This window comes from Harpia harpyja, chromosome 11 (genome assembly GCF_026419915.1).
Source record: "Harpia harpyja isolate bHarHar1 chromosome 11, bHarHar1 primary haplotype, whole genome shotgun sequence".
NCBI classification, from domain to species: domain Eukaryota; kingdom Metazoa; phylum Chordata; class Aves; order Accipitriformes; family Accipitridae; genus Harpia; species Harpia harpyja.
The window spans coordinates 20,503,562-20,528,816 of NC_068950.1; the positions used below are offsets into that span (position 1 = coordinate 20,503,562).

At 36.1% G+C, this 25,255-nt stretch overlaps 1 protein-coding gene across 4 annotated transcripts in view; it reads left to right on the forward strand.

Annotated features, from left to right (window-relative positions):
- Positions 1-25,255, forward strand: part of NEK7 (NIMA related kinase 7) — a 79,718-nt gene that overhangs the window by 46,388 nt on the left and 8,075 nt on the right. For all 4 annotated transcript variants that reach the window (XM_052800387.1, XM_052800390.1, XM_052800391.1 and 1 more), the window contains 4 exons: positions 4,571-4,679; positions 7,006-7,113; positions 15,144-15,238; positions 19,837-19,950. In XM_052800387.1, the coding sequence (XP_052656347.1) occupies positions 4,571-4,679; positions 7,006-7,113; positions 15,144-15,238; positions 19,837-19,950 (426 nt within the window). The remainder of the gene's footprint in view (positions 1-4,570; positions 4,680-7,005; positions 7,114-15,143; positions 15,239-19,836; positions 19,951-25,255) is intronic.

The following is a 25,255-nucleotide window of genomic DNA, read 5'->3' on the forward strand; positions in this document are numbered from 1 at the left end:
TAGAAACTTTATTTTTATATACTTGAGTCTCTGATCTTTACTCAGAAATGTAGAGATGTTGAGGTCCCTCTTCACTGGTCTATCTCTTTGACCCTGCCAGTTCTGGTTTGTTTCTGTTTTATTCACAGAGTGAGGACTCTTGCTTGTGCTTCCATAATTTCCTATTACAGCTGCCTGACCTTTTTCCTCTCTCTGTTCTTTCTGCTAGTCCATATTAAAAAAGACTGCCAAAGAAACACAGACAGAAGTGGCCAGGAACTTCATTATGTGTTACTCTGAAGTTCCTTGTAATAATCCTTTCTGCATCACTTTTCTCTTGATGAAGTTCAGATTTTTTCACAAACGTATCCGGTTGAAACACTGTGTTCTGATAGGTCTATGCAATAAAATATAAAAAAATCCCACTTTATATTTTTGTAAGCCAGAAGTGAAGTCATGGGAACAGACAGATGTGATCAAGATCCTAATTGAAACATGAAAGAAAGAAAAAGGAATCTATTTAAAGTAAGGAAATGATCATTCTCATTTTACTTTTCCCCCAAATCCTCTCTTTCAGAAGGCAACTCTAGCCTAGAGCATGCATAGCGAAAAATTCAGGTATATGTTCTTGTGGGCTTGTTTTGACAGTTTCACAGACTTTTTTTTAAAAATTATGACTCTGCAAAATTGTTTAGATGATCAGTTTATCATCTTTCTGCAAGAGATGTTCATAAACCTCTTGCTTTCTATAGTCCAGTTTGCTTCTTAAATGTTTTTTTAATCTTTTTTTATTTATTCCTATTTTTTTTGTTACTCAGTGAGGTCTAAACCAGGCTATATCATACCTTAAAATTTTCTGAGACACTAACGTCAGAACTGAATGCTAAATTTTTTCCAAGCATGGTTACTGAGACGTAGGCAGTCATATCTGAAATGTCCAATTGTATTGAAATCTTCTATGCTCACTGTTCTTTACTCATCTGCAGGAAATCCTTGGTTTTCTTATAAAAGCCAAACATAGTCCTGCATATTTCCTTTAAGAGTATTCTCTGAACTGTGGTTGTTAATCCTAGATAAGACTATTTGCTAATGGCTGTCACTCTTGCTTTTGGAATTTGACCTTTAAAGCATCATCTTTAGAAACTCAGTATAATATAATTACATGCTTTTATATTGACTTTAAACTTTTTTCCCCATCTATCTTAATTTTTTTTTTTTTTTTGTGCCTCCAAGAAACTGAATGGCATATGCTGTTTAGGGGCAGGGCAGCTATATTTAATTTTACTGGGATGGAAACATTTGGGGAGTATTTAATTTTTCTTTTACCAATTCATTAGAGAAAACCAGGAGAGTTCCATTTTCCCATAACAAAACTGCTCAGTCATTGTGTAAAAAGGGATGAAAAGATGAACTGGTGCTATAACCTGCCTACCTTAAAGCTCTTTAAGGCATTTGAATAGCAAATTTATGACCACAAAAATTTCCAGTTGCATTAAATGACTGAATTGCAGTTTTATCTGTACTGACATTGTGAAAACTCTTCAAAGTAGTTTTTTGTGATTCCATTCTCAAAGTCAGAGATGGCTATTTCTTGAGATACGGCTTTTGAAACAAATAATTCTTGCTGGGAGACAGTCTGCTGCCTGAGCATGCCTGGTATTCTCAGTTTACTTGATAAAACACTACTTCCCAAATTTTTAATGCACATGTACAAGTAGTTCCCTTTTTGCCCAGTTCCAACTATGTTGAGACTGATCTTTCGCCTCAAACAGGATTATGGTTTTTTTATCACACTCCAGAAGGTCAGTGGTCCGAGGGACATCAGGACTGTCCTTTGAGCCTCAGACAGGTGGAAGAAGTGGAATAGTAAAATGTTGAAGATGAGAGTACTTTAGAAATCTGTATGTTGGGCTATATTCCTTTGAGGTCAAATTTGGGCAGATAATAGCAACTTGTATACAATGGGAGATAACTCTAAGTTAGCTTGATTATGTAGACTTTAGGATGCTTGAGACATTAACAGCACTAGGCAGTGAATTAGTTTCAGTATTCACTGTTTATGGTGCTACTATGCTCTGCTACAATAAAGGTTAAAAATTATTGTTTTGGCATCATGTCTTCTACATTTTGGCTTCCCTATAGGGAGGGGGAAAACCCCACAACCATTGGAACTGCATTTTGCATTGTGGACTATTTTAAAATGGAGGAGAGAGAAAAGGATCCTGCTTTGAATACAGTTAATATGTGCTATATGAATTTAATTATGCTGTTTGGCGTAAAATAGGTTTGACCATGTGCCATCAACTTACGTTTCTTGTTAGAAGGTAAGGTTCTAAACAGGAATGGGATTCCTTTTCCTTAGTGACTTTTCTCAGAATTAACACTGCCTGCTGGACTATTTCGTAGAAACATACAGCTTGTTTCAGTAGCTAGTTTTGCAAAATCAGTTTTTCTTCGTAGTGGAGGCATTCCATCACTATTTTGGCTATTGCTGGACAACAGCCCAAGAAAACACTGAGAATATGTATTTTGATGGAAGAAGATAGTGTAATTAATTACTACACAAAATAATGTTCAGTGAGTTTATTGTGAAGATAATTGGATTATTTTTAAGTCTATACAAGCGCAAATGGTGCCTATTTCTTTGTTTAGTTTAAACATTGTTAGCAAATCTGGCATCTCTCTTTTGCATCCTCTTTAGACAGATAAATTCTACAGGGATAGTAATACTTTTGCTTTCAGGAAGAGTAGTTGGTATTACCATGCAAAATTATTAATGCCTTCAGTAGAACGAGACTACGTCTTAAAAACTGCTATTATATTGCATGCTTGCACTGTAAGAACTGAAGCCGATTTTGTCTGTACAATCAGCTACAGTGTTATAGGTGGCAAATGAATAAAGTGTTAAAAGAATACTTGTACATAAATACTTTGAAAGTACACTGATGTACTTTAAGTACATAGGAATGGAAATCTGCAATGGAAAATCTTCCCATTTCAGACATTTTGTGAATGGTGTTTCATCACTGCTTGTGCTTAGATTTGAGTTAAAATAATAATGATTCAGAATGTTTAAATAAAGTACCTAGTTATGATAATTTCAGAATGCATTTTAAATCGAGGAACTATGCTTTCATGTGCACATACTTACTTACATGTATTGTGTATTTGTTTTTAAATGAAAAGAAACCTGGTCTCTATCTTCCTGTTGACATCAAACAATCCTCTGATATGCAAATCCAGCTATGGGGAGAACAGATACACAAGGTTTGTTTGGATTCAGTCCAAGACTGAGAGAAAATTATATTTAAAGAAGTAATTTATATGCTTTGCCTCATTTAAATGAAAATGCATTTTGAAATAATCCCTATAACTGAAAACATTTTGGTGAAATGTTATGATCCTTTGTACGACTGATGCATTTTGCTGTAGCTAGTTTAAAAACATCTTTCTCATGCTCCTGCATGTCTCTGTCATGTGTAGATGCAGCTGTCAACTTCAGTGGCACATTTTAACATAGTATATGAAAATAATTCTTTTATTTTTCCAGAGTAATAAATGTTTGTTATATGAACTTTCTTAGGGTGTGCATGAGTGTGAAGTGTGTGTGTACACACGATATTAAAATACATCTAAATACTTTGCTTTCCATCTACAATTTTGCTAGTATTAATGTTGTTCATGTATTTTCTTTGTGTGTTTAAAATCTGTCAAAATACGAATTCTTTTAAAAGAGAGACTAAACGAGCAACAATTTTTCAGTCTTCTTACCTTTAGCTGCAAAATTTATAATGATCAAACTTTCATGTTTTAGCATTGGCTGGAATTCTGAGGTTTTGGTATGTATTTTTGGAGGCCTGTGTTATTCCAGTCCCTGAATATAATACTTGAAGGAGATGTGTGTAGCAGAGCATAATTACGTTTCATGTAAGCTTTAACAGGCCATTGAACTGTTACCAGTGATCGGTAATGGTTGTTTATACAGGATGGAAAATATTTGAATGGGAGTTAGATCTCTATGAAATTTTCAGAAATCACAGTTCCTTTAGTCCCCTCTTATGTATTGCAGAAGTTTCTAAGACTAATCTGATCGACTCTTCTTACATGATCTTTGTTTGTGATTGTGTGTCACTACTATTTTTTTTCTTCTATTTAGAAAATGAGGATGTGGAAATCAATGTTGGTGTAAGAAAGTATTCTGTTTGGGAAGTTCCATGGCACATACCTTTATATCTGACCTTTGTTTGTTCTGTGGCCACTTAGTCTATGCTAGACTATTCTGACCACATTAATCCTGCACTGAGTATTGCTAAATACCATATAAATACTGTTTTGGGATAGCAGTTATATTTCGTTAATGTCATTTGTGGCTCTATGTGTTGACAGACCTAAACACATACATTGATGATACATGTATTAGTATTTAAGGGAAAAGCTTTCTGTGTCAAGAAATTTTGTTTAAACCATTCTCATTAGGTTGTGAGCCTCTTGTATTTGGTTTTTAAATAAAGGATTTTCTGACTTTTCTTTTTCAGTCATTTTATGCAAGTTTTAAATTTTAATATTCAGTGCCCATCCTTTTTTCTTTAAGCATTTTAAGAAACAGAAGAGGTTGATTCCTGAAAGAACAGTTTGGAAGTACTTTGTTCAGCTTTGCAGTGCCTTGGAACATATGCATTCTCGTCGTGTTATGCATAGAGGTAATATAGCATCTATGATGATTTGTCTTTACTTAAACCTTTTACTGTGTGAGAATTAAGCTGGTTCAATGCAAATGACACCAAATAATGTCATAATGGAATCAATTTTGACAGCTGACACAATGTATGTTTCTGTCATGTTTTATAAGTAATGGAAAAGTGTGACAGAAGTTTGTGGTTGTACATGTGTTGTGGTAGGCATTTGTTTGCAGCAATGGCTTGTGATACCAAGTTTTCAAAATAAGTGATAGTTCTGTAAGTGATGGAGACCCTGCTGCTGCTACCTCTTTGCTTGCTCAGTTCATTTTGCTGGCTCTTATTTTCTGTCCTGTTCTTGTTCTTCTATATTTGCCCATTGTCTCTCCCAAGTATTGTTACCTGCATTCTTGCACAGCTATCTATCCATTCTTTTCGCCTCTTGCACCTTTTTTCCCTTACAAGGGTATGTGCCTCCTGCCACGCCTTCTAGTGATGTATAGGCCCTTCTCCCACTCCCTTACCTACTGGATTAGGTACAGCAGTGAGCATTTTCTCCCCTTCTCTGCTCTTCTCCACTATTTCCAATCTCTGTGTCCAGTACTGTGTCCCAAAAGCCCTTGTACTTGCCATCTATCCCTGTCAGGTACTAAATCTCTTTTACCCATTTTAAACCTCTGTACTGCTGTCTCTTCCATATGTTGTCTTCATTTTACCTTGTAACTCTGAGTCAAAGAAAACAGATCGTAGTATAGCTGCTTCTCAGATGTACAATTTTTTTTGCCTTGGAAATCCCTCTGGCTACGAGTTGCAAGTTGTATATGCAACTGTCTCTCTGGGTTCAGGTGAAATTACATGTCTTAGGTTGGTGGCTTCCTTCTGCTGGGATGCAAATACCTGCCTGAAAGCAAAAGTCCCTCAATCTCTGCTGAGCTTTGTCATTTGCAGCTAGAGATGTTGCACCCTTCAGCAGCTCAACTTACATGCCTATGCCTCTGCCTCTGCAAATGGTTTTCCCTTGTGATTCTCCTTTTTTGTCCTTTACGCATTTGTACAGATACCTGCAAGTGCAAATTATACAAAGAGAAGGATGTAAAATTACAGATTCTTTCCATAGGATATAGGTATCTTCCTTTAATGCTTTTATGACTAAACTAGTTTATTTCAGTATATTTTAGCTCAAAACCAAAATGAGTTTAAATTCCTTAAACTGAAATGCTACCTTCAAAACTTCTGGCAAACCTATGGCAAATCTAACAGTTCCATGGTTACACACCAAAATCAGTGACAATTAAAGCTAATTTAAGTTGAGATGATATCCGAGTTGGATTGTTACACAAAGGGTGATCCAAACTCCTGAAAACTAGGTCAGATAGCAGCATAACATAATTGCTTCTGTCTTCCTCTCTAAAGCTTGTAAGGTTTTGTAACTTTTTATTGGAAACCTGAAAATGCTGGTAGAAGGGTTATTAACCATTCCTTTTACTGTACCGTATCTTATGCAAACTGTAATCCCCTCTTATGAAAGTTAAGTGATTTTCTTTAAATTTAGAGCGACAGTGCATTGCTCTTGAGCTGAGTAAGAGCTAAGCACGCTTGCCAAACAAATACCAGGTCAGTTTATTTAGAAGACTAACAGGATAGGTACCTTGTTAAAAATCATACAATGAAAACCTTTGCTGTTGTCTCTAAAGGATTGGATTAAAACTTAAACTGAATATTACTTGTGAAAAATAACTGTCTGGGGTATACATCATTATTTTTCTTTGTTTCTACTTGATTAGCCCAATTCCATTGACGAGTTCAAATAACCATTCTCCTGAGTAAAACTTGCTCCTTTTTTTTAATGCCTGTTATTAAAGAGAATCGGTTACCTATTTCAAATAAATAAGATCATGCCACTGTGGGTAATCTGATCAGCAAAAGTGATGAAAAATATGTTTTACAGTTCTTAAAAACATTTTTGGTCTGTTACTTAAGACATAATGAGAGGTTTTCTAGTTCTAATCGAAGTCCCTATGTATAGCTTATATAAAGTAGTAATGAAGTCCCTGTATATGCTTCTTTGGGTGTGGGGCTTTTTTGTTTTGGTTTTTCTTGTTGGTGTTTGTTTGCTTGTTTTTTTAAAATACTTTCCATGGGTCTTAATTTTTTGCTTGAGTGATGTTTGTACTATTAAAATAGTTAATTTGAAATTCCAAATCCCAGACCCACTCTTTCTGAACAGCACAGTCAAATTTTGTTAATATTAGTGTAAATAAAAGCCTCTTTTGGTCTATTATTAATAGAGCAGTAGCTTTTCTTGCAACCTCATTGTGACTTTTAAATTCTTAAAATTTTTGTTTTTCAGATATAAAGCCAGCTAATGTGTTCATTACAGCTACAGGGGTAGTAAAGCTTGGAGACCTTGGACTTGGTCGATTTTTCAGCTCCAAAACCACAGCTGCACATTCTTTAGGTAAGCTTTCTCTGAGATACAGGTGTTGGGGAGGTGGATTTTTTTAACATGGTGGAAATACTGTGCCCGCTCATGAGGAGGAAGAAAACAGCTAGGTCCAGCTAAAGCTTTTCTTAAATAATAAAAAAATAATGGTCAGCACCATGGACAAATAGAGAAAAGCTTAACACTGAGGTGTCACTTTCAGCAGTACAGCTTGTTGTTCTCCCCACCCCCCCTTTGTTTTAATCAGTTAATGTACATTCCTGGCTCAAAATAAGTCTTCATGACAGTAGTGTTTTCTAGAAATGCTAGGAAAAAATAAGACCAATAATACAGCTGCATTTTTTTTAAATTCATTTGAACTTTAATCAATGTTGAAAAGAATCTAGTAATTCTGTGTGCCTGTATGGGTAGCATTGATGACATGTTGGTCTTATGCTTTGAAAGGGCTAACAGAGGAGCTTGCCTGTTTCAAGGTGGAGTTTCTCAGTATAAGTTAAGTAAGTCAAGGAGAGATCAGAATTAGGCTTTATGAACCATAAAGACTTTAAAAACAAAATGCAAAACAAACAAAAAACCAAATCCCAGAAAACTTATTTTTATAAGAATAGAAAAAAACTTTCTGAAATGCCCAATTTATTCTTTGCTAGCACATAAAAAATAACATCGTTAACTTTTTCCAAACAAAATTTTCATATAATTTGCATCTTTTGAGTGGCATGTGGAGACTAGAATGATTAAGAAGCCTTTAGAGAAGAAAAAGTAAAAATTTGGCATTAAAATTTTAAGTTTAAATGTAGCAAATGGACAAATGACAGACTCTTAAGAGGATCTCTGTAAAAAAGAAAAGCCTTGTAAATAGAGTAGCATCTGCTTTAAAGAGAAATGTAAGAATCGGTGTTTATAGTATGGTGATATAGATTTTTTTTTTTTTTGTAGCTAAGAAAAAAATTCTTTTCCCCTGCTGAAGTGGCTATGTTTAGCGGTTGCTGAATTCAAGCCTGTTCACTGACTGCAAAGGGTGTGAAATGAACTTTTAGACCCCTCAAGAGCAAGGCCATAGATGGCAGCATCCAGAATTGTCTCCTGTTCCTTGTAAAGGGTATTGAGGCAGGCAGAGCACCTTGAATACAGATAGGTAAAATCAATTCAAGTGCTGCATAGTGTGAATTTTTAACAAATGACAGTGACAATTCTGTAATTAGGCATTTGAATATTTTTTTATGTTTTAACAAGAGTGCATGATAAGGAGGATAATGTCTAAGAAAGCCAAGAATGGTTAAGTAATACTTACAATCCCTGTCTTAGGGCCATGAGAGGACACACAAAGAATTGTGTTTGCTCAGATGCTGATGTTTCTAATTAGACTATGAAATATCAGATTTCTTGGATTAAAATATGCCATATTTATCCCCAACTCGTGATTTAACTTTATTTAGATAGTCCCAGTTATCAGTACAGTGTGGAAAAAAGGAGAGGATTGATGTTCAGCATGTTTGTATCACATTTGAGGTGTGGGCAATACTAGTGTTAACAGCCCAAGAAAACTATTTTAGAAAGGAATTTTTTATACGATCCTTACTTCCCTGTCTTCCAGAAAGCCTTTGGTCACTCTTTTGTGCTTTCCTATTTTTATCACGTTTGGTGCATACTGATACTGGTGTAGTCAAACCCATGAGTTAACTGCTGATATCTTAGTAGGTCTGAGGTGAAACTCAGGCACAGATGTGCAATCTTGCATTAATAAAAAAGAGAGAGGAAGAGACAGAGGAGAAGCAGTGAGACCAGACTGGGAATGTGCTTGGGTTCCACATCAAAGTTCAGACATAACCCTAAAGTTCTGATACTAGTTCATGGCAGAGTGTGTTATATAAAGTGCTGCTATTCATGCTGCCATCATAGCCCAGTGGCCATCTCTGGCAGCGCTGTGGAGATATTATTTGCCATAGTTGGGTCCTGCTACTGCCTGCAAATGGAAGAAGGATGTAAACGAGCAGTGTGAAGAGGGAGCTGCTCCTGGACTGTACTTGCAGGAAGCTGTAGATCCTAATCTGTGGGTAGGAGCACACGAAGAAGGCAGAAGTCAGTTTTGAGGGTGGGAGAGCTAGACTTTTGTTCTGAGACAGAAGTCAGTAGTTGAACAAACTGCTTCAGCCCTGTGTTATTTTGTCTCATTGCAGAGGAATGGTTGCAAAGGGACTGAAGACTGAGCTAGAGTTAAAAACAGTGTAAACCCCCCAAGCCCTTTAAAGCTCATCTCTTACAAATACAAGAGTCATCCAGAGAGCAGTGGGGGTAGGGGGATGGAAGCTTTGTTTCTAATGTTGGGTGCTGTGTCTTGGTAGAGGAGCCGTTATTTTTTTTTTTTTCTTTTTTCCCCATCTCCTCTTTTCCCATTTCCTTCTTAATTATGACCTAATGTCAGAATTCAGCCTAGGAGAAAGGTTTTGTTCAGCTGTTAACTTAGGCTACAGTGGAGACAGTGACACACTGATTTATCATGTCACTAGCAGAGACCACTTTTTAAAATTAATTTCTCATGCAGTTTCTGTTGCTGGTTTTCCTGAAATTTCTTTCAAAGTTGTATCTTTTTATGATTCTATAAACCTTTGGTGCACAAACCCCAGTGAATTACAAACATATTATGTGTCGCAATTTATACTTGTTTAGAGGCTTTATAAAAATTTCAGTAGGAAACTAGATTCAGGCTTTCAGAGATAAAGAAATGTATTAAAATTTTCATTAGCTGCAGCTTCTAACTGGTAATTATGAATAATACTGATTTAATTAGAGTACTTGCTGATGGTCCATTTGAAACAAATAAATACTGCACTGGACAGGATTTCTTAATGTTCTTAACTCTTTCTATACAGACTTATCAAAACAGTAGAATTTTCTACTGTGGCATGTATATACCTTTTTGAAAATAGAAAATCTTTCTTCCAAAAATGCAAAGGAAATGGAGGCATTTGGTACTGTTGATTCGATACAAACTTGACAAAATTTCTTGGTTTCAGAAGACTTTACATTAGAAAGGGGACGATGATCCAAGAAAGGCTTCTTACTCCTTTCCCTATGACTGTGTGTGTTAGGGGTTTTTTTGTTGTTGTTTTTAATGGCTGAATGCCAGGCCTTATGCTCTTTGATGAAACGGCAATTCTAAGGCCAGCTCATGGAAATGTGCATTTTTTTATCTTTAGCAATTCAGTGGATTTAAGGATAGTCCATATATTAGTATTTCAATTACAAAAAAAAAAAACAAAACCCAACCCCCCCCAAAAAAGGTTCTCCAGTGTGGTTTTGCTAGAGGTCTGCACAGCATGCTGTCCAGGCAGAACATGATGTGAATACCTTCTTGCAGGGCAAAAGAGCAGATCTGCAATCTTAGAATGCTTGAAAGCAAAGGATCATATGTGTTGAATTCTGGTGTTTCTTCTGTGGTTTGACAGCTTCTGTCATTTCCATGGTACTCCTGTCCCCAGCACAGAGCTATGTTATAAGGGATTTGACTGTAAACTCATGCAGGTTGTGGGGAATAAAATACCATGTAAAAATGTGTGCAAATACTCTCCTTTCCTCTTACATCTGGTCTGTAACCCAGCAGAGGGTGTCAAAGCAAGTGCTGAGGTGGTGGTATGCAGCACCATTTTGCTGTGAATAGAATAAGCTCCACTTTCATACTCTTAACCAAACTGTTCTGAGAACCCGCACCCTCAGTGTACAGGAAGGCTAGCAGAAAAATCTGCAGCTGATTCATCACAGTCATCAAAGAAGCTGTATTAAAACAGCTCTTATTGTATGTACAAAACCCTGAGATCTTTTACAGTAGTTTGAAAGCTGAAGATAAATTATTGTGCTGTTACAGTGCTACATTATAAAATAACCCAAGATATCTATAGATTGATTTCTGCAGTTAGACTATTTGCATAACGTAGGCTAGGTTGCAGAATTACTTTGGATAAGTGCAGTATTTTAGGTCCCATATCTGTGGTTGAAGATGAGCCTATGACTTAGAAATCTCCTACACCTATATTAAAATAAATAAGTAAAAAATAAATTATAGTTATGGAGAAATTTTTGTGTCAGTGGTTGGTTACCCTCGCTGTTCCATAACTGCAGCTTATTTGTAGCTTTGTCTGTCTTCAGCATCAACCATCATCTTGTTATGCACTTGCATGTTGTATTGAACTCTGTATTATAAAATTCCTGTGATCTCATGAAGTCATTCATAAACCATATTTTTTGATAACTTAAATAAATTGGGGCTTTTTTTTTTTTTTTTTAAACCGAAGTCTTGTTTTGGAATTCTTCGAAAATCAGAAGAGTTACTAAAGTGATTTTAGCCCCCTTCCTGAGCTCTGGTAGTTATGTATTCCAGTGCATGGAATGTCAATAATAATTATATGGCCTTTTTAAAAACTAGTCTATTAAATACCTGAATTAGGCATTACATTGTTTTGTATAAGTAGTATTAATATTTACCAGGCAGATTTTTCTCCCAGCTTAAAAATGCTTGATAGTACTTAGAGCTAGTTACTGTATTTCATTCAGCTCCTTGATGCATTGTTGGTTTTTAAGTGAACACATTCTCCTCTAACTTGGCTGCAGTGTGAGTTATGTGTTTATGCAGGTAATAAGACGGACTGTTTATGTCATAACTCCCTTTTTCATAATAGTTTCTTTTCCTCTGATCTTTCAGATCCAGCTTTCTGCCCCTAATAGCCACCATTTCCATTATGTCTGTTGCGTCTCCCAGTAGTAGAAAGCTTGCATAAAGAAACAACACTTTCTGGATCTGTGGCATCTTTAAAGGGAGGGAGTTCCAGAGCAGGAGCAGATTCTGAGGAAGCAGTTTACTTGACCCAGGCCATTTTCAAGCAGATTACTGTTCAGACCTGCAGGCTATCCAAGATGTGCAAATGCAGTGAACAGAATGCTGAAGTTACAGATTTTGTTCTTAAAAACAGAGGCACCTTAATATGTTACATCTTTGTCTTGTATTATCCCACTTCTGTGTCTCCAGAAGAGTAAAGAAAATCGCATGTCTTTCTAGTATTGTGATGCTGTATTTCACTTAACAGGAAAAAAAAATAATGATCCAGGAAGGAAATGTAACATATAATCACATCTGGTAGTTGCTTGCCAGCAGTACAGCTATGTACCAAGGTTGCTCACCGTTTTAAAGAATCGTTGCAATGCCTTCAGTAGTTCCTGAATGTCAGAATAATGAATCTTTTGTGTCATGTTCTGTTAAAAACAGTTTACAAGTAGTAATGATGTCTAGATCTTCAAGTTGTTTTTGTGATTCAGTGACTAACATAACTGTAATTTCAATTCCTTTCACTTGTTGGTCATTGGGGTCTTCAGGTTGTATTGCAGTTAAGGTGTTACACTAGGCTAAACGCTGTAAAATGATAGCATTTGTTCTCCTTTTCACTATCATCAATCTTTCACAGTCATATCAGACCCCTAACGTATCAGCAGGCTTCCCAGAGCTACTGGTTAAAATTACCTTTGCTTTTGGTAAACTATGAACCTTCAAACCTCTGTTTTCAGCTGCCCCCTGTGGATTCTGTGAAGCCTCTTTCTGGCACGTTACTCACTGCCAGCTATTTACGTGATGTCTCAGAGCAGCAAAGGCAGTGCTGCTGTAACCAGCTAAGAACCAGATTACTATTAAACTTGGTTTTTGTTGTTAGGTGAATTCCGCCAACAAAGCATCAGAATACACTAAACCAGTGCATTAATCAATGGATGCAAAATACAGCTGAAAGTTTTCAGAGGTGTCCAAGCTCATAAGTCCTTGGGGTAAAAAAAAAAAAAAAAAAAAAAAATTCAAGAGGGAAGTACAACAGTAAGAATAATAAAAATATGAAAGCTGTGTGATGCCAAATGTTGTTTAATTACAGTCTCCAATTTTAAGATAGCTGTCATTAAACACCCATTAAACTACTGCTGTTGATACATTAGAGTAACAGAGTTGCTTCTGGGTTTTCTGAGGCTGTTTTGGTGTTACACTCCACCCATCTGCGTGCCTATTCTTTCAGAGGGAAAAGACCTTCTTGACCATTACTCTGTTGTGGGTGAACACAAACATCCCATGACAGTAAATGGTTTTCACAATACTCCCATCATTTTGAGTTGCCTTTCCCCAGCCTTTCTCCTTTTAAGCTTTTGACCTCAGTTCAGAGCTGCAGTGATTCCTCAGGCCAGCGCTAAGGGAGCCCCTGGGTAAATGGGCTGCGGCACCCTCTGGTCTCCCAGGGCTGGAAGTCTCTCCCAGAATATTTAGGGGGCCAAATCCATTGTAGGATGCAATATGGGACCTCTGTCCTTGCATGTCCATTGGAGAAGCACGTTCTCAGTTTATATTCATTTGGAATTTTGTTTTCAATATTGTTTGCCAAGAAGATCAATTGAAATTATGGGTTACCAGCAGCAGTGGCCTGATGTGGGATAAGGTGGTACTGGGTTTCCCAATCCCAGCTGGGCCTTTCAAGTAGGAAAGTACTGCCCCCACCCCCCGCACCTTTTTCTTCCCCCTTTGTCCCTAAGAAAGTGTGACATAGTTTGAGACGTTAGCCTTTCTAAAAGATAGGGCACATTGTCAAAGCAAACCCCTTAACTTTTGGAAATGATTAGAGTAAAATTATTAATCTGATTAATTAAAACTATTATTAACCTGATTATTCAGATTTGGAATTACTTACCTATTCCCTGTATCTCCATTTCCCATATCATACAGAAATGAATTCTGAATAGATGAGGCTAGTGTGGGAGTGATATTAGATTTTTGTGTTAAGTAAAATAGTGTGAGGTTCATACTCTTAGTTTTCATAGTTTGCAGTGAGAATGCTGATTTTAATCTCTGGCTGTGTTGCAAGATGTTTAGTCTCAAAATAAGGTCAACCTGTATTGAATTGACAGAATTCAGTTGGTTTTCATCATCAGGATTCAGTGTTTAAGAAAATATTTCACACAAATTTGAAGTAAAAATCTACATAGATATGTGACTCTCTGCTGTTAGGCAGTCATTTTGGGGGGATATAAGGAAAAAGTTCAGAGACAATGCACCAAAATTGCCACTACTGTTATTTTTCATAACTTCTCTTTTTGTTGATCTGTCACATATGAACCCATCACTTAGATACTATTTTTTTTTTTAATGGCTTTTTTTACAGAGCTGAAACGTCTCTCAGAATTTCTCTCTTCCAAGTAACTTGTGACACAGATGGGTAGGGTCTAATTAAAATAAAGGGGAGAGATGTCCTTGGGTATCCAATGTAAATTTGCTCTGGGACAGTCCTAGTAAATGCTGCTTTTCAAGAGCAGACGTCTCCAGAGCCCACAGCTCTGAGGCAGGATTAAGCTAGGATAGCCACAGATTAGGGAGCTGAAAAGTCCTTGCAGAGTCTAGTCCTGCAGCAGATGGCCGAGTCGCTCATAGGAGCCTCGGCTTCTTCTGGGCTCACAGGTTTTCCTGCCTTCCTCTCTGGGAAGCTGAAGATACTGGATTTCAGGCTCAATTTTAGTTTCAGATATTCAAACTAAGTTGTGTTTATTAGTTTCAAAAGCATAGTTTTCAGATTAGTATAGTCTCAAAAGGAAGAACAGGCAACTCATTTAAAAAAAAAAAAAAAAATCAAGCAATGGAAGAGAATTTCTAGCTGTTATTTCCAGCCACAGTGGTAACAGTTTGGAAAGGAGTGGGGATGTGTGTGTGTGCATGTAGTATGTTCCCTTGATTGTCTGCAGAAGAAAGTAATTGCTTTCAAGCTTCTTTAAAAGCAAAAGTCAGAAGTATTCTACAACTGAATAATTCTGGTAATTAGATATCAGTAGTGAAAATAAAGCTGCATTGGATGAAATAGATATCTAATTAATGTATATTTCTAGCAAACTGAAGTCATAAGTATGAATTGAAACTATATGTGTAGCAAAATGAGAAATACAGAAGATGCAAAATGTTTTTCAGCCAGAAAACTGTACTTTTACAACTATGTAACAACAGAAATTTTCATTCAAAAATACTTGTGTATTTATTGCAGTTGGTACACCTTATTATATGTCTCCAGAGAGAATACATGAAAATGGTTACAACTTCAAATCTGACATCTGGTCTCTAGGCTGTCTTCTGTATGAGGTAATATTGATATATACAGTGAACTTAATAATACTGTTGTGCTCCACCCCCGCCCCCCCCCCCTTCCAAATGTATTAAGTTCTGTTTTAGGATCTATTTCTATATTTTTGTTGTTTGTGTGTAGCATTGTGGAAAAGCTACTTTTCAGCTATTATGTCTGTCTTTAATATTAGCAATAAAAACTCTTAACTTCAGCATGTGAAATACTCTCTGTGTGTTGCTCAAGACTTGCCTTTTACTGGGCTTGCTACAAAGATTTTACAGCAATTTATTGAAGATTGGCCATAACTGAAGGATTAATAAATGAATAATGGCAAGCATATGTAAAATTGTTCTAGGTATTTTAATGGCCTATGCTGATTATATGATTTTGGTAATAAATGCATTGAGAAATAGTAGGACTGACTTGAGTATGCAACTAATGCTTTCAAAAACTGCAATATAGTTATCTGAAGTAAAACAATAAAAAAAAAAAGGGTTACTGTGTCCTTATTACTACTAGTCTAGCTTGGATTAACTTTGAAGATAGCGACTTCTGTTGCACAGACATATGTAATTTTTCTACCCTTTCTTCTCCTCCAATTGGTTAAACTATAGTTATTGGTTAATTTCTGTATTCATATGGTCAAGATGGGTAGGTGATGCATAATTTTAAATGATACTGTATTCTGAGAAAATAAAGATATAGGGCAAATTGAAATGGAGGCGAATGAAGGTGTGAAGAACAGATAGGCTTCTAAGGCAACTATATCTTCAAGGTTCTTTGTGTATCATTTCTTGATCAAAAGACTAAACACTTGTGTCAAAGGATGCTGGAAAAAAATTTCGTTCTGTCAGCAATGGCAGTGAAGTCTTTCTAGTCATGTTCCAGATAAAAATATACCCAACTCACTCTTCGTTTATCTACAAGCCACCTGCCTCAGTGAGTCAGCAGAACTCATTTAACACATACTCAGTAGGATCAGCACCTCCTGTTATTTTAGGATTTTGTAGAAAACATTGTCTGCCTGTTAAAGTTGTGTGTTACTACTAGGTGAATTGTCTCCAGTAATGGTAGTTTACATTCTATCACTAACATGTTGCTTTAAATATTAAAAGGGCAAATAGGTATATTGCAATTCTGCAGAGCTTACAGATCTATGTAGAGCTGTTGCTTCCGAATCTTGGGGACAATTCACAGGAATGAAGTCCGATACTTGATATCAAGTATTTAGAAGTTTAAATCCTGAACTGAAACGTAATCCTATATTGGGATTCCTTAGTACTGACCATGGCAAGTGCCATTAATTTCAGTGCTCTACTTTACACACTTGCACAAGCAGGAGCCTGAAGATAGCATAAAGGTAGATAAGGATTTTTTAGTATTACTACCCCTCATTGGTTTTCTTGGGGATTTTTTAAATCTGGAAACAAACAAATAAAACCCTTGAATAACTAATTATTATATAAAATAAACATATTTTAAGGTTAATTTTTCTTCTGTGTTACATGAATAAAATTACTGGATAGAAATCAATAGGACTTTTCTAAAGAAGGCTTGGGGGTTTTTTTGAGCTTGCTGGTTTGATGCTGGTATAGTATGTTAAACACCTATGGGAATATTAAACTTTTCTTTGATCTGGTAAGTAATTTCAAAATAGCTAAATATCTTAATTCCGTTGATTAACTCAGCATCTTTAAATACCATTCTGCTTTTATTTATTTTAGAAGTTTTACCAGGATAGTATTAAGTTGATATGGTGTTGTGTTTGGGTTTTTTTTTCCTTATTGGAAGAATAAAGTAATTATTAGGATACTTACTGTTGATATATATTATATAGCTACAGTATATGGTAGTGTCTTCAACTATAGCTTTTAAATTTTTCTTAGAGGTACATTTATCCCATTTAGTTAATTCTGCAACATACCGGCTGTTTGTGGTGGGTGGGTTTTGGTGGGTTTTTTGTTGTTGTTGGTTTTTTTTGTTGTTGTTGTTGTTGTTGATCGAGATGTAATTTTGAAATTTTAGATATAGTAAACTCAAAATACATGCTTAGCATTTTTCTCTCTTTTTTTTTTAATTATTTGAAAGTGGTTATTTAAGGTTCTTTAAGACATGTGTGTACTAATGCATGGTATTTTTATTATCCGTGCAGTTTTGTGCTGGGTGTCTTTTTGTGATATGTCTATTGCTTGCAGTTTAGCATGTTTTATTATATTGACTTCATGTTGGTATGTGTTCGTATGTGCTCTGGATTCTCTCCAGCTTAATTGGAGAAAAGCCGTGGCATGTTTATCACTTCTCAATAAATGCTTAATTGCTGCTAAACTCTTTTCAGTTATGTTTTAATTTAAGTTTAGACTAATTTGCTCTAATGTATGTTGTTTTTAAAAATTATTATTTCTAACCTATATTACAGTCTATTATTCAATGCTAACTATGCGGCCAGTAAGATTTTTAAAAGTCTATTTTAAAGTCTGATTTTTTTAGAGCCCCAGGTATTTCTGAAACCTCAAAAACACTACCACTGGAGTTTTAATTGATATGCAACAAAGTAGACTTTACTAATTAAAATCAAGATGCTGTGCTTTTGCTACATGGACCTTTACATGGAAAAGTAGGTCTTACACATTTCCTTTTATTGTTCAGCGTAGCAATTGCATCCTTACAGGGTTGTAGGTTGGTGGCTTACAGTTCAAAAAAAAAAAAAAAAAAAAAAGGAAAAAAAAAAAAGAGAGAGAGAGAGCTGCCACCAGCCCCGAAGACAGACAGTGGGCTTTCGTCCCTCAGACACCCCCAGAATACTAATCAGGAAAGTCAGACCCTGGAGGTCAGGGAGCAAGTCAATCATTCTAGCGATCGTCTCAGTGTGGAGGATCAAATTAGCCTGAAAAATTCAGCTGCTGGGAGGAGAGGGCGAGCAGCTGTCAGGGGCAGCAGCGAGATGCACTAATGAACCAGATGAATAGTGCAAAAGCTTGAAAATAAAAACAGGACAGTTGACATTTTTCATCTGTCAAAGCAGGAGATGCATGAAAATATAGTATTCCTGTTTTAACTCCTTAGGGGACATTCAGAATTTTTTTAACACTCCGCAGTCTTCAAACAAAAGTACTTTTTAATGAACACCTAGAGTACGAAAATTAGTATCTTTGCATTTATTTAGAATTTCTGCATGCATACAAACCCTGCAGTTGATTTTTCTCTCTCTTTTTTTCTTTCTTTTCTTTTCTTTTTTGGTCTTCAGCTTGCATTTTTAACATTCTTTTTAAGGTAAGAGACAATGTCATGTAAATCCAAAAATTAATGTTTTGGTAATACAGAATATTTGGGAGGAGTATAGGATGGAACTGTAGTATGGTATTTGTTTTGGGAGCTTTAAGATTATTTATTCTTACTTGACAGTAATACGGAAAAGTACTGAACCACTTGAGAGCATTTTAATCAGATATAAAGTAAATGTAAGAGAATTTTGGTAATTTTCTTCATTCATTTTCCCCCAGTGATATCGGTGCTTAGACATGAAAGAGTTAAACTGCTATCTGGAAGACCACAAGACAGATGAGAGCCATTTTCAGCTTGTCCTGTCCCTGCTGAAGCTCACTGAGTAGCACAGCATGGACTAGCGTGTTTCACACACACTCTGCCTGTCTGGGGAATGTACACATTGTCCTTCCAAAATCAAACTTATTAGCACATGTAGAAAAGGGTGACTGACTTTGGGGCACCACTGCACTCAAAGCAGCATTCATGCTGCTGCGGTTCAAAGACTTAGAAGGCTTTGAACAGAATAGAGAGATTTTAAATGAATTTTTAAATTTGTAATCCTGCTAACCATAGCATTTGTTTCCACCTTAAATGTCAAGTTGTAACGCTGTCTGGAAATAAAGCCTAGGTTTGCTAATGCTGGTTTTAAGCTGATGATTTATATAAGTGCTCTCTAGCAGATAATCTTATTTTTGTATTACAATTGTAAATTATAGTTGTGGGTGCCACTTCTGATGACATTTTGGGATTTTTTTTTTAAAGCATTTTTTAATAACATACTGAATTATGAAGTTTTTGGGGTTGGGTTGTTTTGGAAGTATAGACGTTACCTCTAGTTTTCTTGCCTTAAAAAAAACCCCAGCTGTATCAAAGTCTAGTGTAATAGCTACAGAAGGTTACAAAATCTACTACTGTTGTCCAGTATTTTCAACATATGGTATTGCTTTAGATCAGGTAATGTTTTCAAATAAATTACATGTTTTCTTCCAAAATTACATTGTGGGTTTGGTTTTTATTTTTTTGTCTCCCTTGTGGTGCAAGGACTTTCCACATTCACAGTGCTATTGGAAACTACTCAGTTTCTCCTCATACTCTATTAATAAAACTCTAATGGTATACAATTCAAATATTGCAATATAAGGATTGTGACAGGTATGACTGTACGACATAGAATAAGTACACACACTGATTACAGTAATCGTTTTGGAACTTCTGTTTTTAGCACTGTCGCACTTGTAAGCAGGGAATCAAAAGTCGTTAAAAATCACTTGATATGTTAGTATTACAGATTTTATGACAAAACAGGTTTATTTAAAAACACAAAAACCCCCTGTACATTCTCTTTAAACAGATGGCTGCACTGCAGAGTCCCTTTTACGGTGATAAAATGAACTTGTACTCCCTGTGCAAGAAGATAGAACAGTGTGACTACCCACCTCTCCCTTCAGATCACTATTCAGAGGAAGTAAGTAATTTTCCTTTTTATGGGCTAGATCCTCAGTTTATGTAAGCTGGCACACTTCCAGGGAAGTAAATGAACTTGTGCGATTTTATGTTATTTGCAGATTATGCCCATAAGTGTTTGCTTGTTGAACTTGCTTAAGTGTTCTTGTCAAAACAAGTCTCTGATACGATTTTAAGTTTGGGGGGATTAATGATGGAAACCTCATACTGTTAGCTTCTTAATTTCATTGAGCTTCCTTGCAAGTATGACAAAATGCTTTCCCAGAATGCACAATGATATGTTCCACATGCCAGAATGGGATTGAGCCTTACATCTATAGTATGCTTTTCTAAAAGCACAACTATACAAGTTTATGTTGCACAGTAAATTAGTGCACTAGCCTTGTTTCTCTAGGGGCTTGCATTAAAATAGATATAATGTAACTCTCTAGTAAAAATGAATTGTTTAGTTCCCATTTGTCTGCATTATAAAACTGCGATGTGCTGTTTGATACAATTGAGCCGCAGTTCTTTGCAAGAAAGGGTGGTTCTTGACAACACTAATAGTAAATTTCAGAGAAATATAGGCAGCCATAATATAATTGAATTTGAACAATATACTCATGCATATCGCAGCAGTATTTGTTTTAAGCTGGTAGGTAACAGTACTGTCATGAATGCATTTAAGGGGGAGTACTTGCTTTTTTAAGCTCTAAAATGAGAAGAAGCTAACTGAAATAAGTATTTTTCTTAGTGTGAGTAACAGAATGAAAAAATATAAATGCTTGCTTGTTAATGTTCTGAGATGCCAGTTTTGAAATACTTTCCCACTTCGAAAAGAACAGGACAAACTGATCGAAGCTGTAAACCAAAGAACACGTATTAGTAACCAATTCTAATTGAATTCAGCCTACGTGAATTAAAGATACTTTGAAAACGCAAATAAACAGGAGCACTGAAATAATTTGAATAAACATAAAGCGTTGCACAATTTCATTTATAGCATAGGGGTTGTAATTCTGAACCTTAAATTTTTTTACATTCAGAGACAGTTACTGGACTATTAATAAAAGATTACTGCCCAGTATTTTGTTTTGTTTTGTATTTATAGTGACAATTTTTCCCCTCTTATAAAACAAACTGGACTTAAAAGGATAATCAGTGACATTACAAAGGATGAAATAATGATCTATTGTGTAATTTATACACTATACCTCTTTGTGGGGTTTCCAATTAGTTATTTTACCGTGGCCATTTTTAATTATTATTTATTGTAGACTATATGGCAGTTCATATAACCAACTTCAGAACTGGAGGCCTAGAAATACAGTAGGGTGTGAACAATAATGCAAAATGATAGCAAGAATGTCAGGGGCCGTTCTTTGTTGTGTCATTCATGCTGTCTTCCTTTTTCCATGAAGCACATGAATATTTCACATATCTGCATCCTTATCCTCTATTCTTCTTGACTAATTTTCAGACTGTCTGAATTTGCATTTCACATGGTAGCTGATTAGGAGATGCCGAGTGCAGCAGCGAAGCCTCAGCAGGCGGTTTCCATGGTGACCTTCAGCAGGATTTTAATGATGATACCACTAGTGGTTCGTTGAAGTTGGCCTGCCTGCAGGGCTACTTCACTGCAGCTAAGTGTGAAGTTGGATAAGCGGATTCCCAGCCAAGGGGCAAATATCAAAGTCTGGCCCAGATAGAAGGTCTAAGAGTTTGGATGGGGAAAGAGATTCCACCTTTTACTTACATCTGTATAGTTTCTAGCGTTGAAAACATGCAAAGCACAACATGTTATGCTTTCTTTATTTCAAAGCAGACACGTACTTCTGCACCTTGGATAAACCAGTTATTTGCAAAATACACATAAGTTATTTTAAAACATGAGAGAATCAGAGCTACGATAGGTATCAAGATAGGCATGAAAACAGTTACTTAGAAGTAATCAACTATGGAGACTGTAATGGGAACATTTTTTATGTTCTGATACGAAGACTTGTGTCTTCACTAAGGTACATGGAAAAATAGATATGTTAATCAGTTATTGCAGCAAAATAGACCTTTTTTTACTTGTATGAAAAAATACTGTGCTGGCATGAACTGTACAAAAACAGAAACAAACAAGTGTTATCTGTCATATTGGGATACTATCCTAAATGTTTCACCTGTACTGGAAATTGAGGTATCAAACTTTTAACCGGGTTGGAAGCACTCTCAGTGAGCAATAAAGATCAGGGATCACTGAACAGTAAAACCCACTTCATATTTTATAACAAAGAACTTTCTGAAAGAAAAATTTCACTATGTTATCTCTGCATCCTCCAATATAGGAGTGTAAATACTTTTATTACAAAATACAAGTGCTTTTTAGAGAAACTTTTTATAGTAAATTTTAATGAGTTTTAAGATGTGACTCTTCTTCTAAATTTTGAACTCTTTATAAGACCAACCTGTTAGTAATGTATCGCACCTGTGTCATCGGAGAATAGAGTGATAGAAAGATCTACCTAAGATAGATGGACAGATGGATAATTTTTTTTAAACCCTTTGATTAGAAATAGTGATAGTCTAAGATGCATTTTCACAAACTGTTGCTTCAGCAGTAGAGTCACAAGCCAAGATTTTCAAATGTTTAACAGCTTTGGATATCTCAATTGTTTGAATATTCCTCAAGAACGTCTGGTATTCAGGGTGAGTACTCAGCATTTACTGAAAGCTGTTCTGCTTCAGGGAATTCAAAGCTGGGACTCCCTTGCCACCCCCAATCAATACTCCTAAAATCTTGTCGGCCAATATTAGTATCATGTTGCTTTCATGATAGATGAAGTTTTTAAATCTTCCCTTCGATTGAGGTGCACTTCTAGAGTCCAAAGCCAACGTCCTACCCAGATGTGAAGGCTGAATGAGCCAGCAGGTCCACAATGGCGGTGTTAGTTGCCAGCAGAAGGTCTTGAGAGTAACACTGAGAAAGGGCTTCAAGAAGGTCTCCTATTCAGACTAAGAATAGGTTTGTAGGTTTTTTTCTCATCCAAAATTTCCTATATGAAAATTTCTCTTTTTCAGCTGGCTAACAATGCAATGTACTTGCCTGTCATATATCTGTCTTTTCCCCCCCTCCTGACTTGAGTGATAATTATTTATTTCATAGCTGAAAAACCTGCTAAAGTTAAAGAAAGTGTGTCCCACTGCTCCGATGTCAGGCTAAGCTCCAGGCTAAAGACAGTCATTGTGCTAAGTGCACAGAGGACGTTAAGAACAATAAGCAGCCAAAGAAGTTTGCAGCTTGGGGATGCAACAGGAGGTCCCTCCAGCTCAGTCATAAGTCTGCTCTGCCTGTTGGCCAGTCTGTGCCAGATAATAAAAAATTACTCTATCTCTAACAATAGTCTCACTTTAGAATCTCAGTGCCTCTTCCCATGGTACTGTCGGGCTCTTCTGCTACATTGGAAATTTTATTAATACTAGAGGGGTTGACAAATGGATTTCAGGTTTATTGTAATGGATATTTCTGTAGGAGTTAAAGGAATAGTGCTCTAACCAGCTATTAGCATCCAGCATGGCCCTAGTTTCAGTCCTGAAAGACTGCCTTCCTGGGTAACTGTTTTCATCCTGTATAGCAAAATTAATTCACCTTCTCCCAAAGGTTTGCTGTTCAATAACAAAGCTAAAAAGAGCTCAAGGATTTTGAAATTACTCAGGAATCTGCACTATCATTGTGCAGTGTCCCAAGCATAGTCAGCTCAGCGTTCCTGCCTTACAACTGAGATTCTGGACTGGGGAGGGGGAAGGAGATTTTGCAGCAATAGCAGTGACCAACATTTAAATGTTAAGAGTCATATCCAAAAGAGGTCTATGACTCTGTGGTTTATTTTATTACAGTAGTAGTGAAGGTATGTCACTAGTTGAGCTCACCACTTGCACTATGTTGGGAAGAGAAATTCTGAGTAAACTGATTCAGTGACTGTCCCTTAGCAAGAACGTATTCTTGTAGATGCTTTCTTACATCTAACAATAGTAGCTACATAGGCATTTTGGTTAGAGTAAAAAATAAGAAGCTGCTAAAAGCCACCAGTCAAGACACCATGTGGATGAACAGTTTTTGCAAGTGTACTTACAGGGATTAATAGGACCTAAAGCCTTACATGTACTTTTACATGTACGTACAAGATTTGATGTCGTATTCTGCAGATAAATTACACTTGTATTCTCTTTACAAAATGTTTACTTATTTGAGCCTAATTTCAGGCTTGAGGCTTTTGGATGTTCCTCAGTCTTTCCTGTTTTCCATGCAGGCTGTCTGAGGTGTTGCATAGCAAGCTGCTCATCTCTGCTAATACGTTATGCCTATTGCTTACACTGTGTCCCACCCGCTTCTTCTACAGGAGATTGTTTTGCTTTGCATATTTGTGTTACATGTTGTTAATTATTATTTCTTATGGTAGTTCGTGATTTCCAGCATTCTATTCTCCGAATGTTTGGAAGTTACTACAGGCTAATAATTTTTCCTATTGTATTTTATTTATTGGCTGCTGGAAGCAATATGATGGCTTTTATAACTGCATTAGTCAAAATAGCATATTTAAGATTAAAACAGCAAGTCTGTTAGAGATTTTTTTAATATGTTTCTTTTCAATCCAGCAATTTGACCACTATCTTCAGAATTAATGATCTCATTTTTAAATATTAAGCTTTTCTTGCTAAAGAAGAGGGATGTCTAGTGGGGGGATGTCTATTGTTAAATATGAAAAACCTGTACATTGTATACAGTTCACAATGTTTCTGCAAGGGCTAATGGACAAAGTTTTAAATAGTGGTATGCAATGTTTCTTACTTCTGGACTTCCTATTCCTGTGCATTTAAATTAATCTTCTGAAAAGTGAAAGTATAATTATAATTTAAAATCCTTCTTGGTCTTTTTATAAAAAGGAGGAAGGAAACTCTCTGAAGACAGGTTTGAATATGCAATCTGTGTTACTTTTGAATAATCATGGTGATGAGGTCACTCTGTGTTAGTTGCAATAATTACAGATTTTTTTCAATAATCATAGCTAATAGTACTGGGAGGGAGACTGAACCAAATTTGACATATTGCCATAGAAGGGTGTTGGCAAGGTGGTTTTTTTGTTTGTTGTTTTGGTGTCCCGCCCCCTGCCCAATGCTATAGGGAGATCCAGAAGGATTTGACAAAGCTACTAAAAAGCATAAAGGAAGAGCTTCAGAGTTGGTTAAGTTGCTTTTGCAAAGGATGGTAGACATTTTAATAAGTCATCATGAAGCAGGTGTATTCCATGTTGAAAAATGCTTAGGAGATGCAAACAATT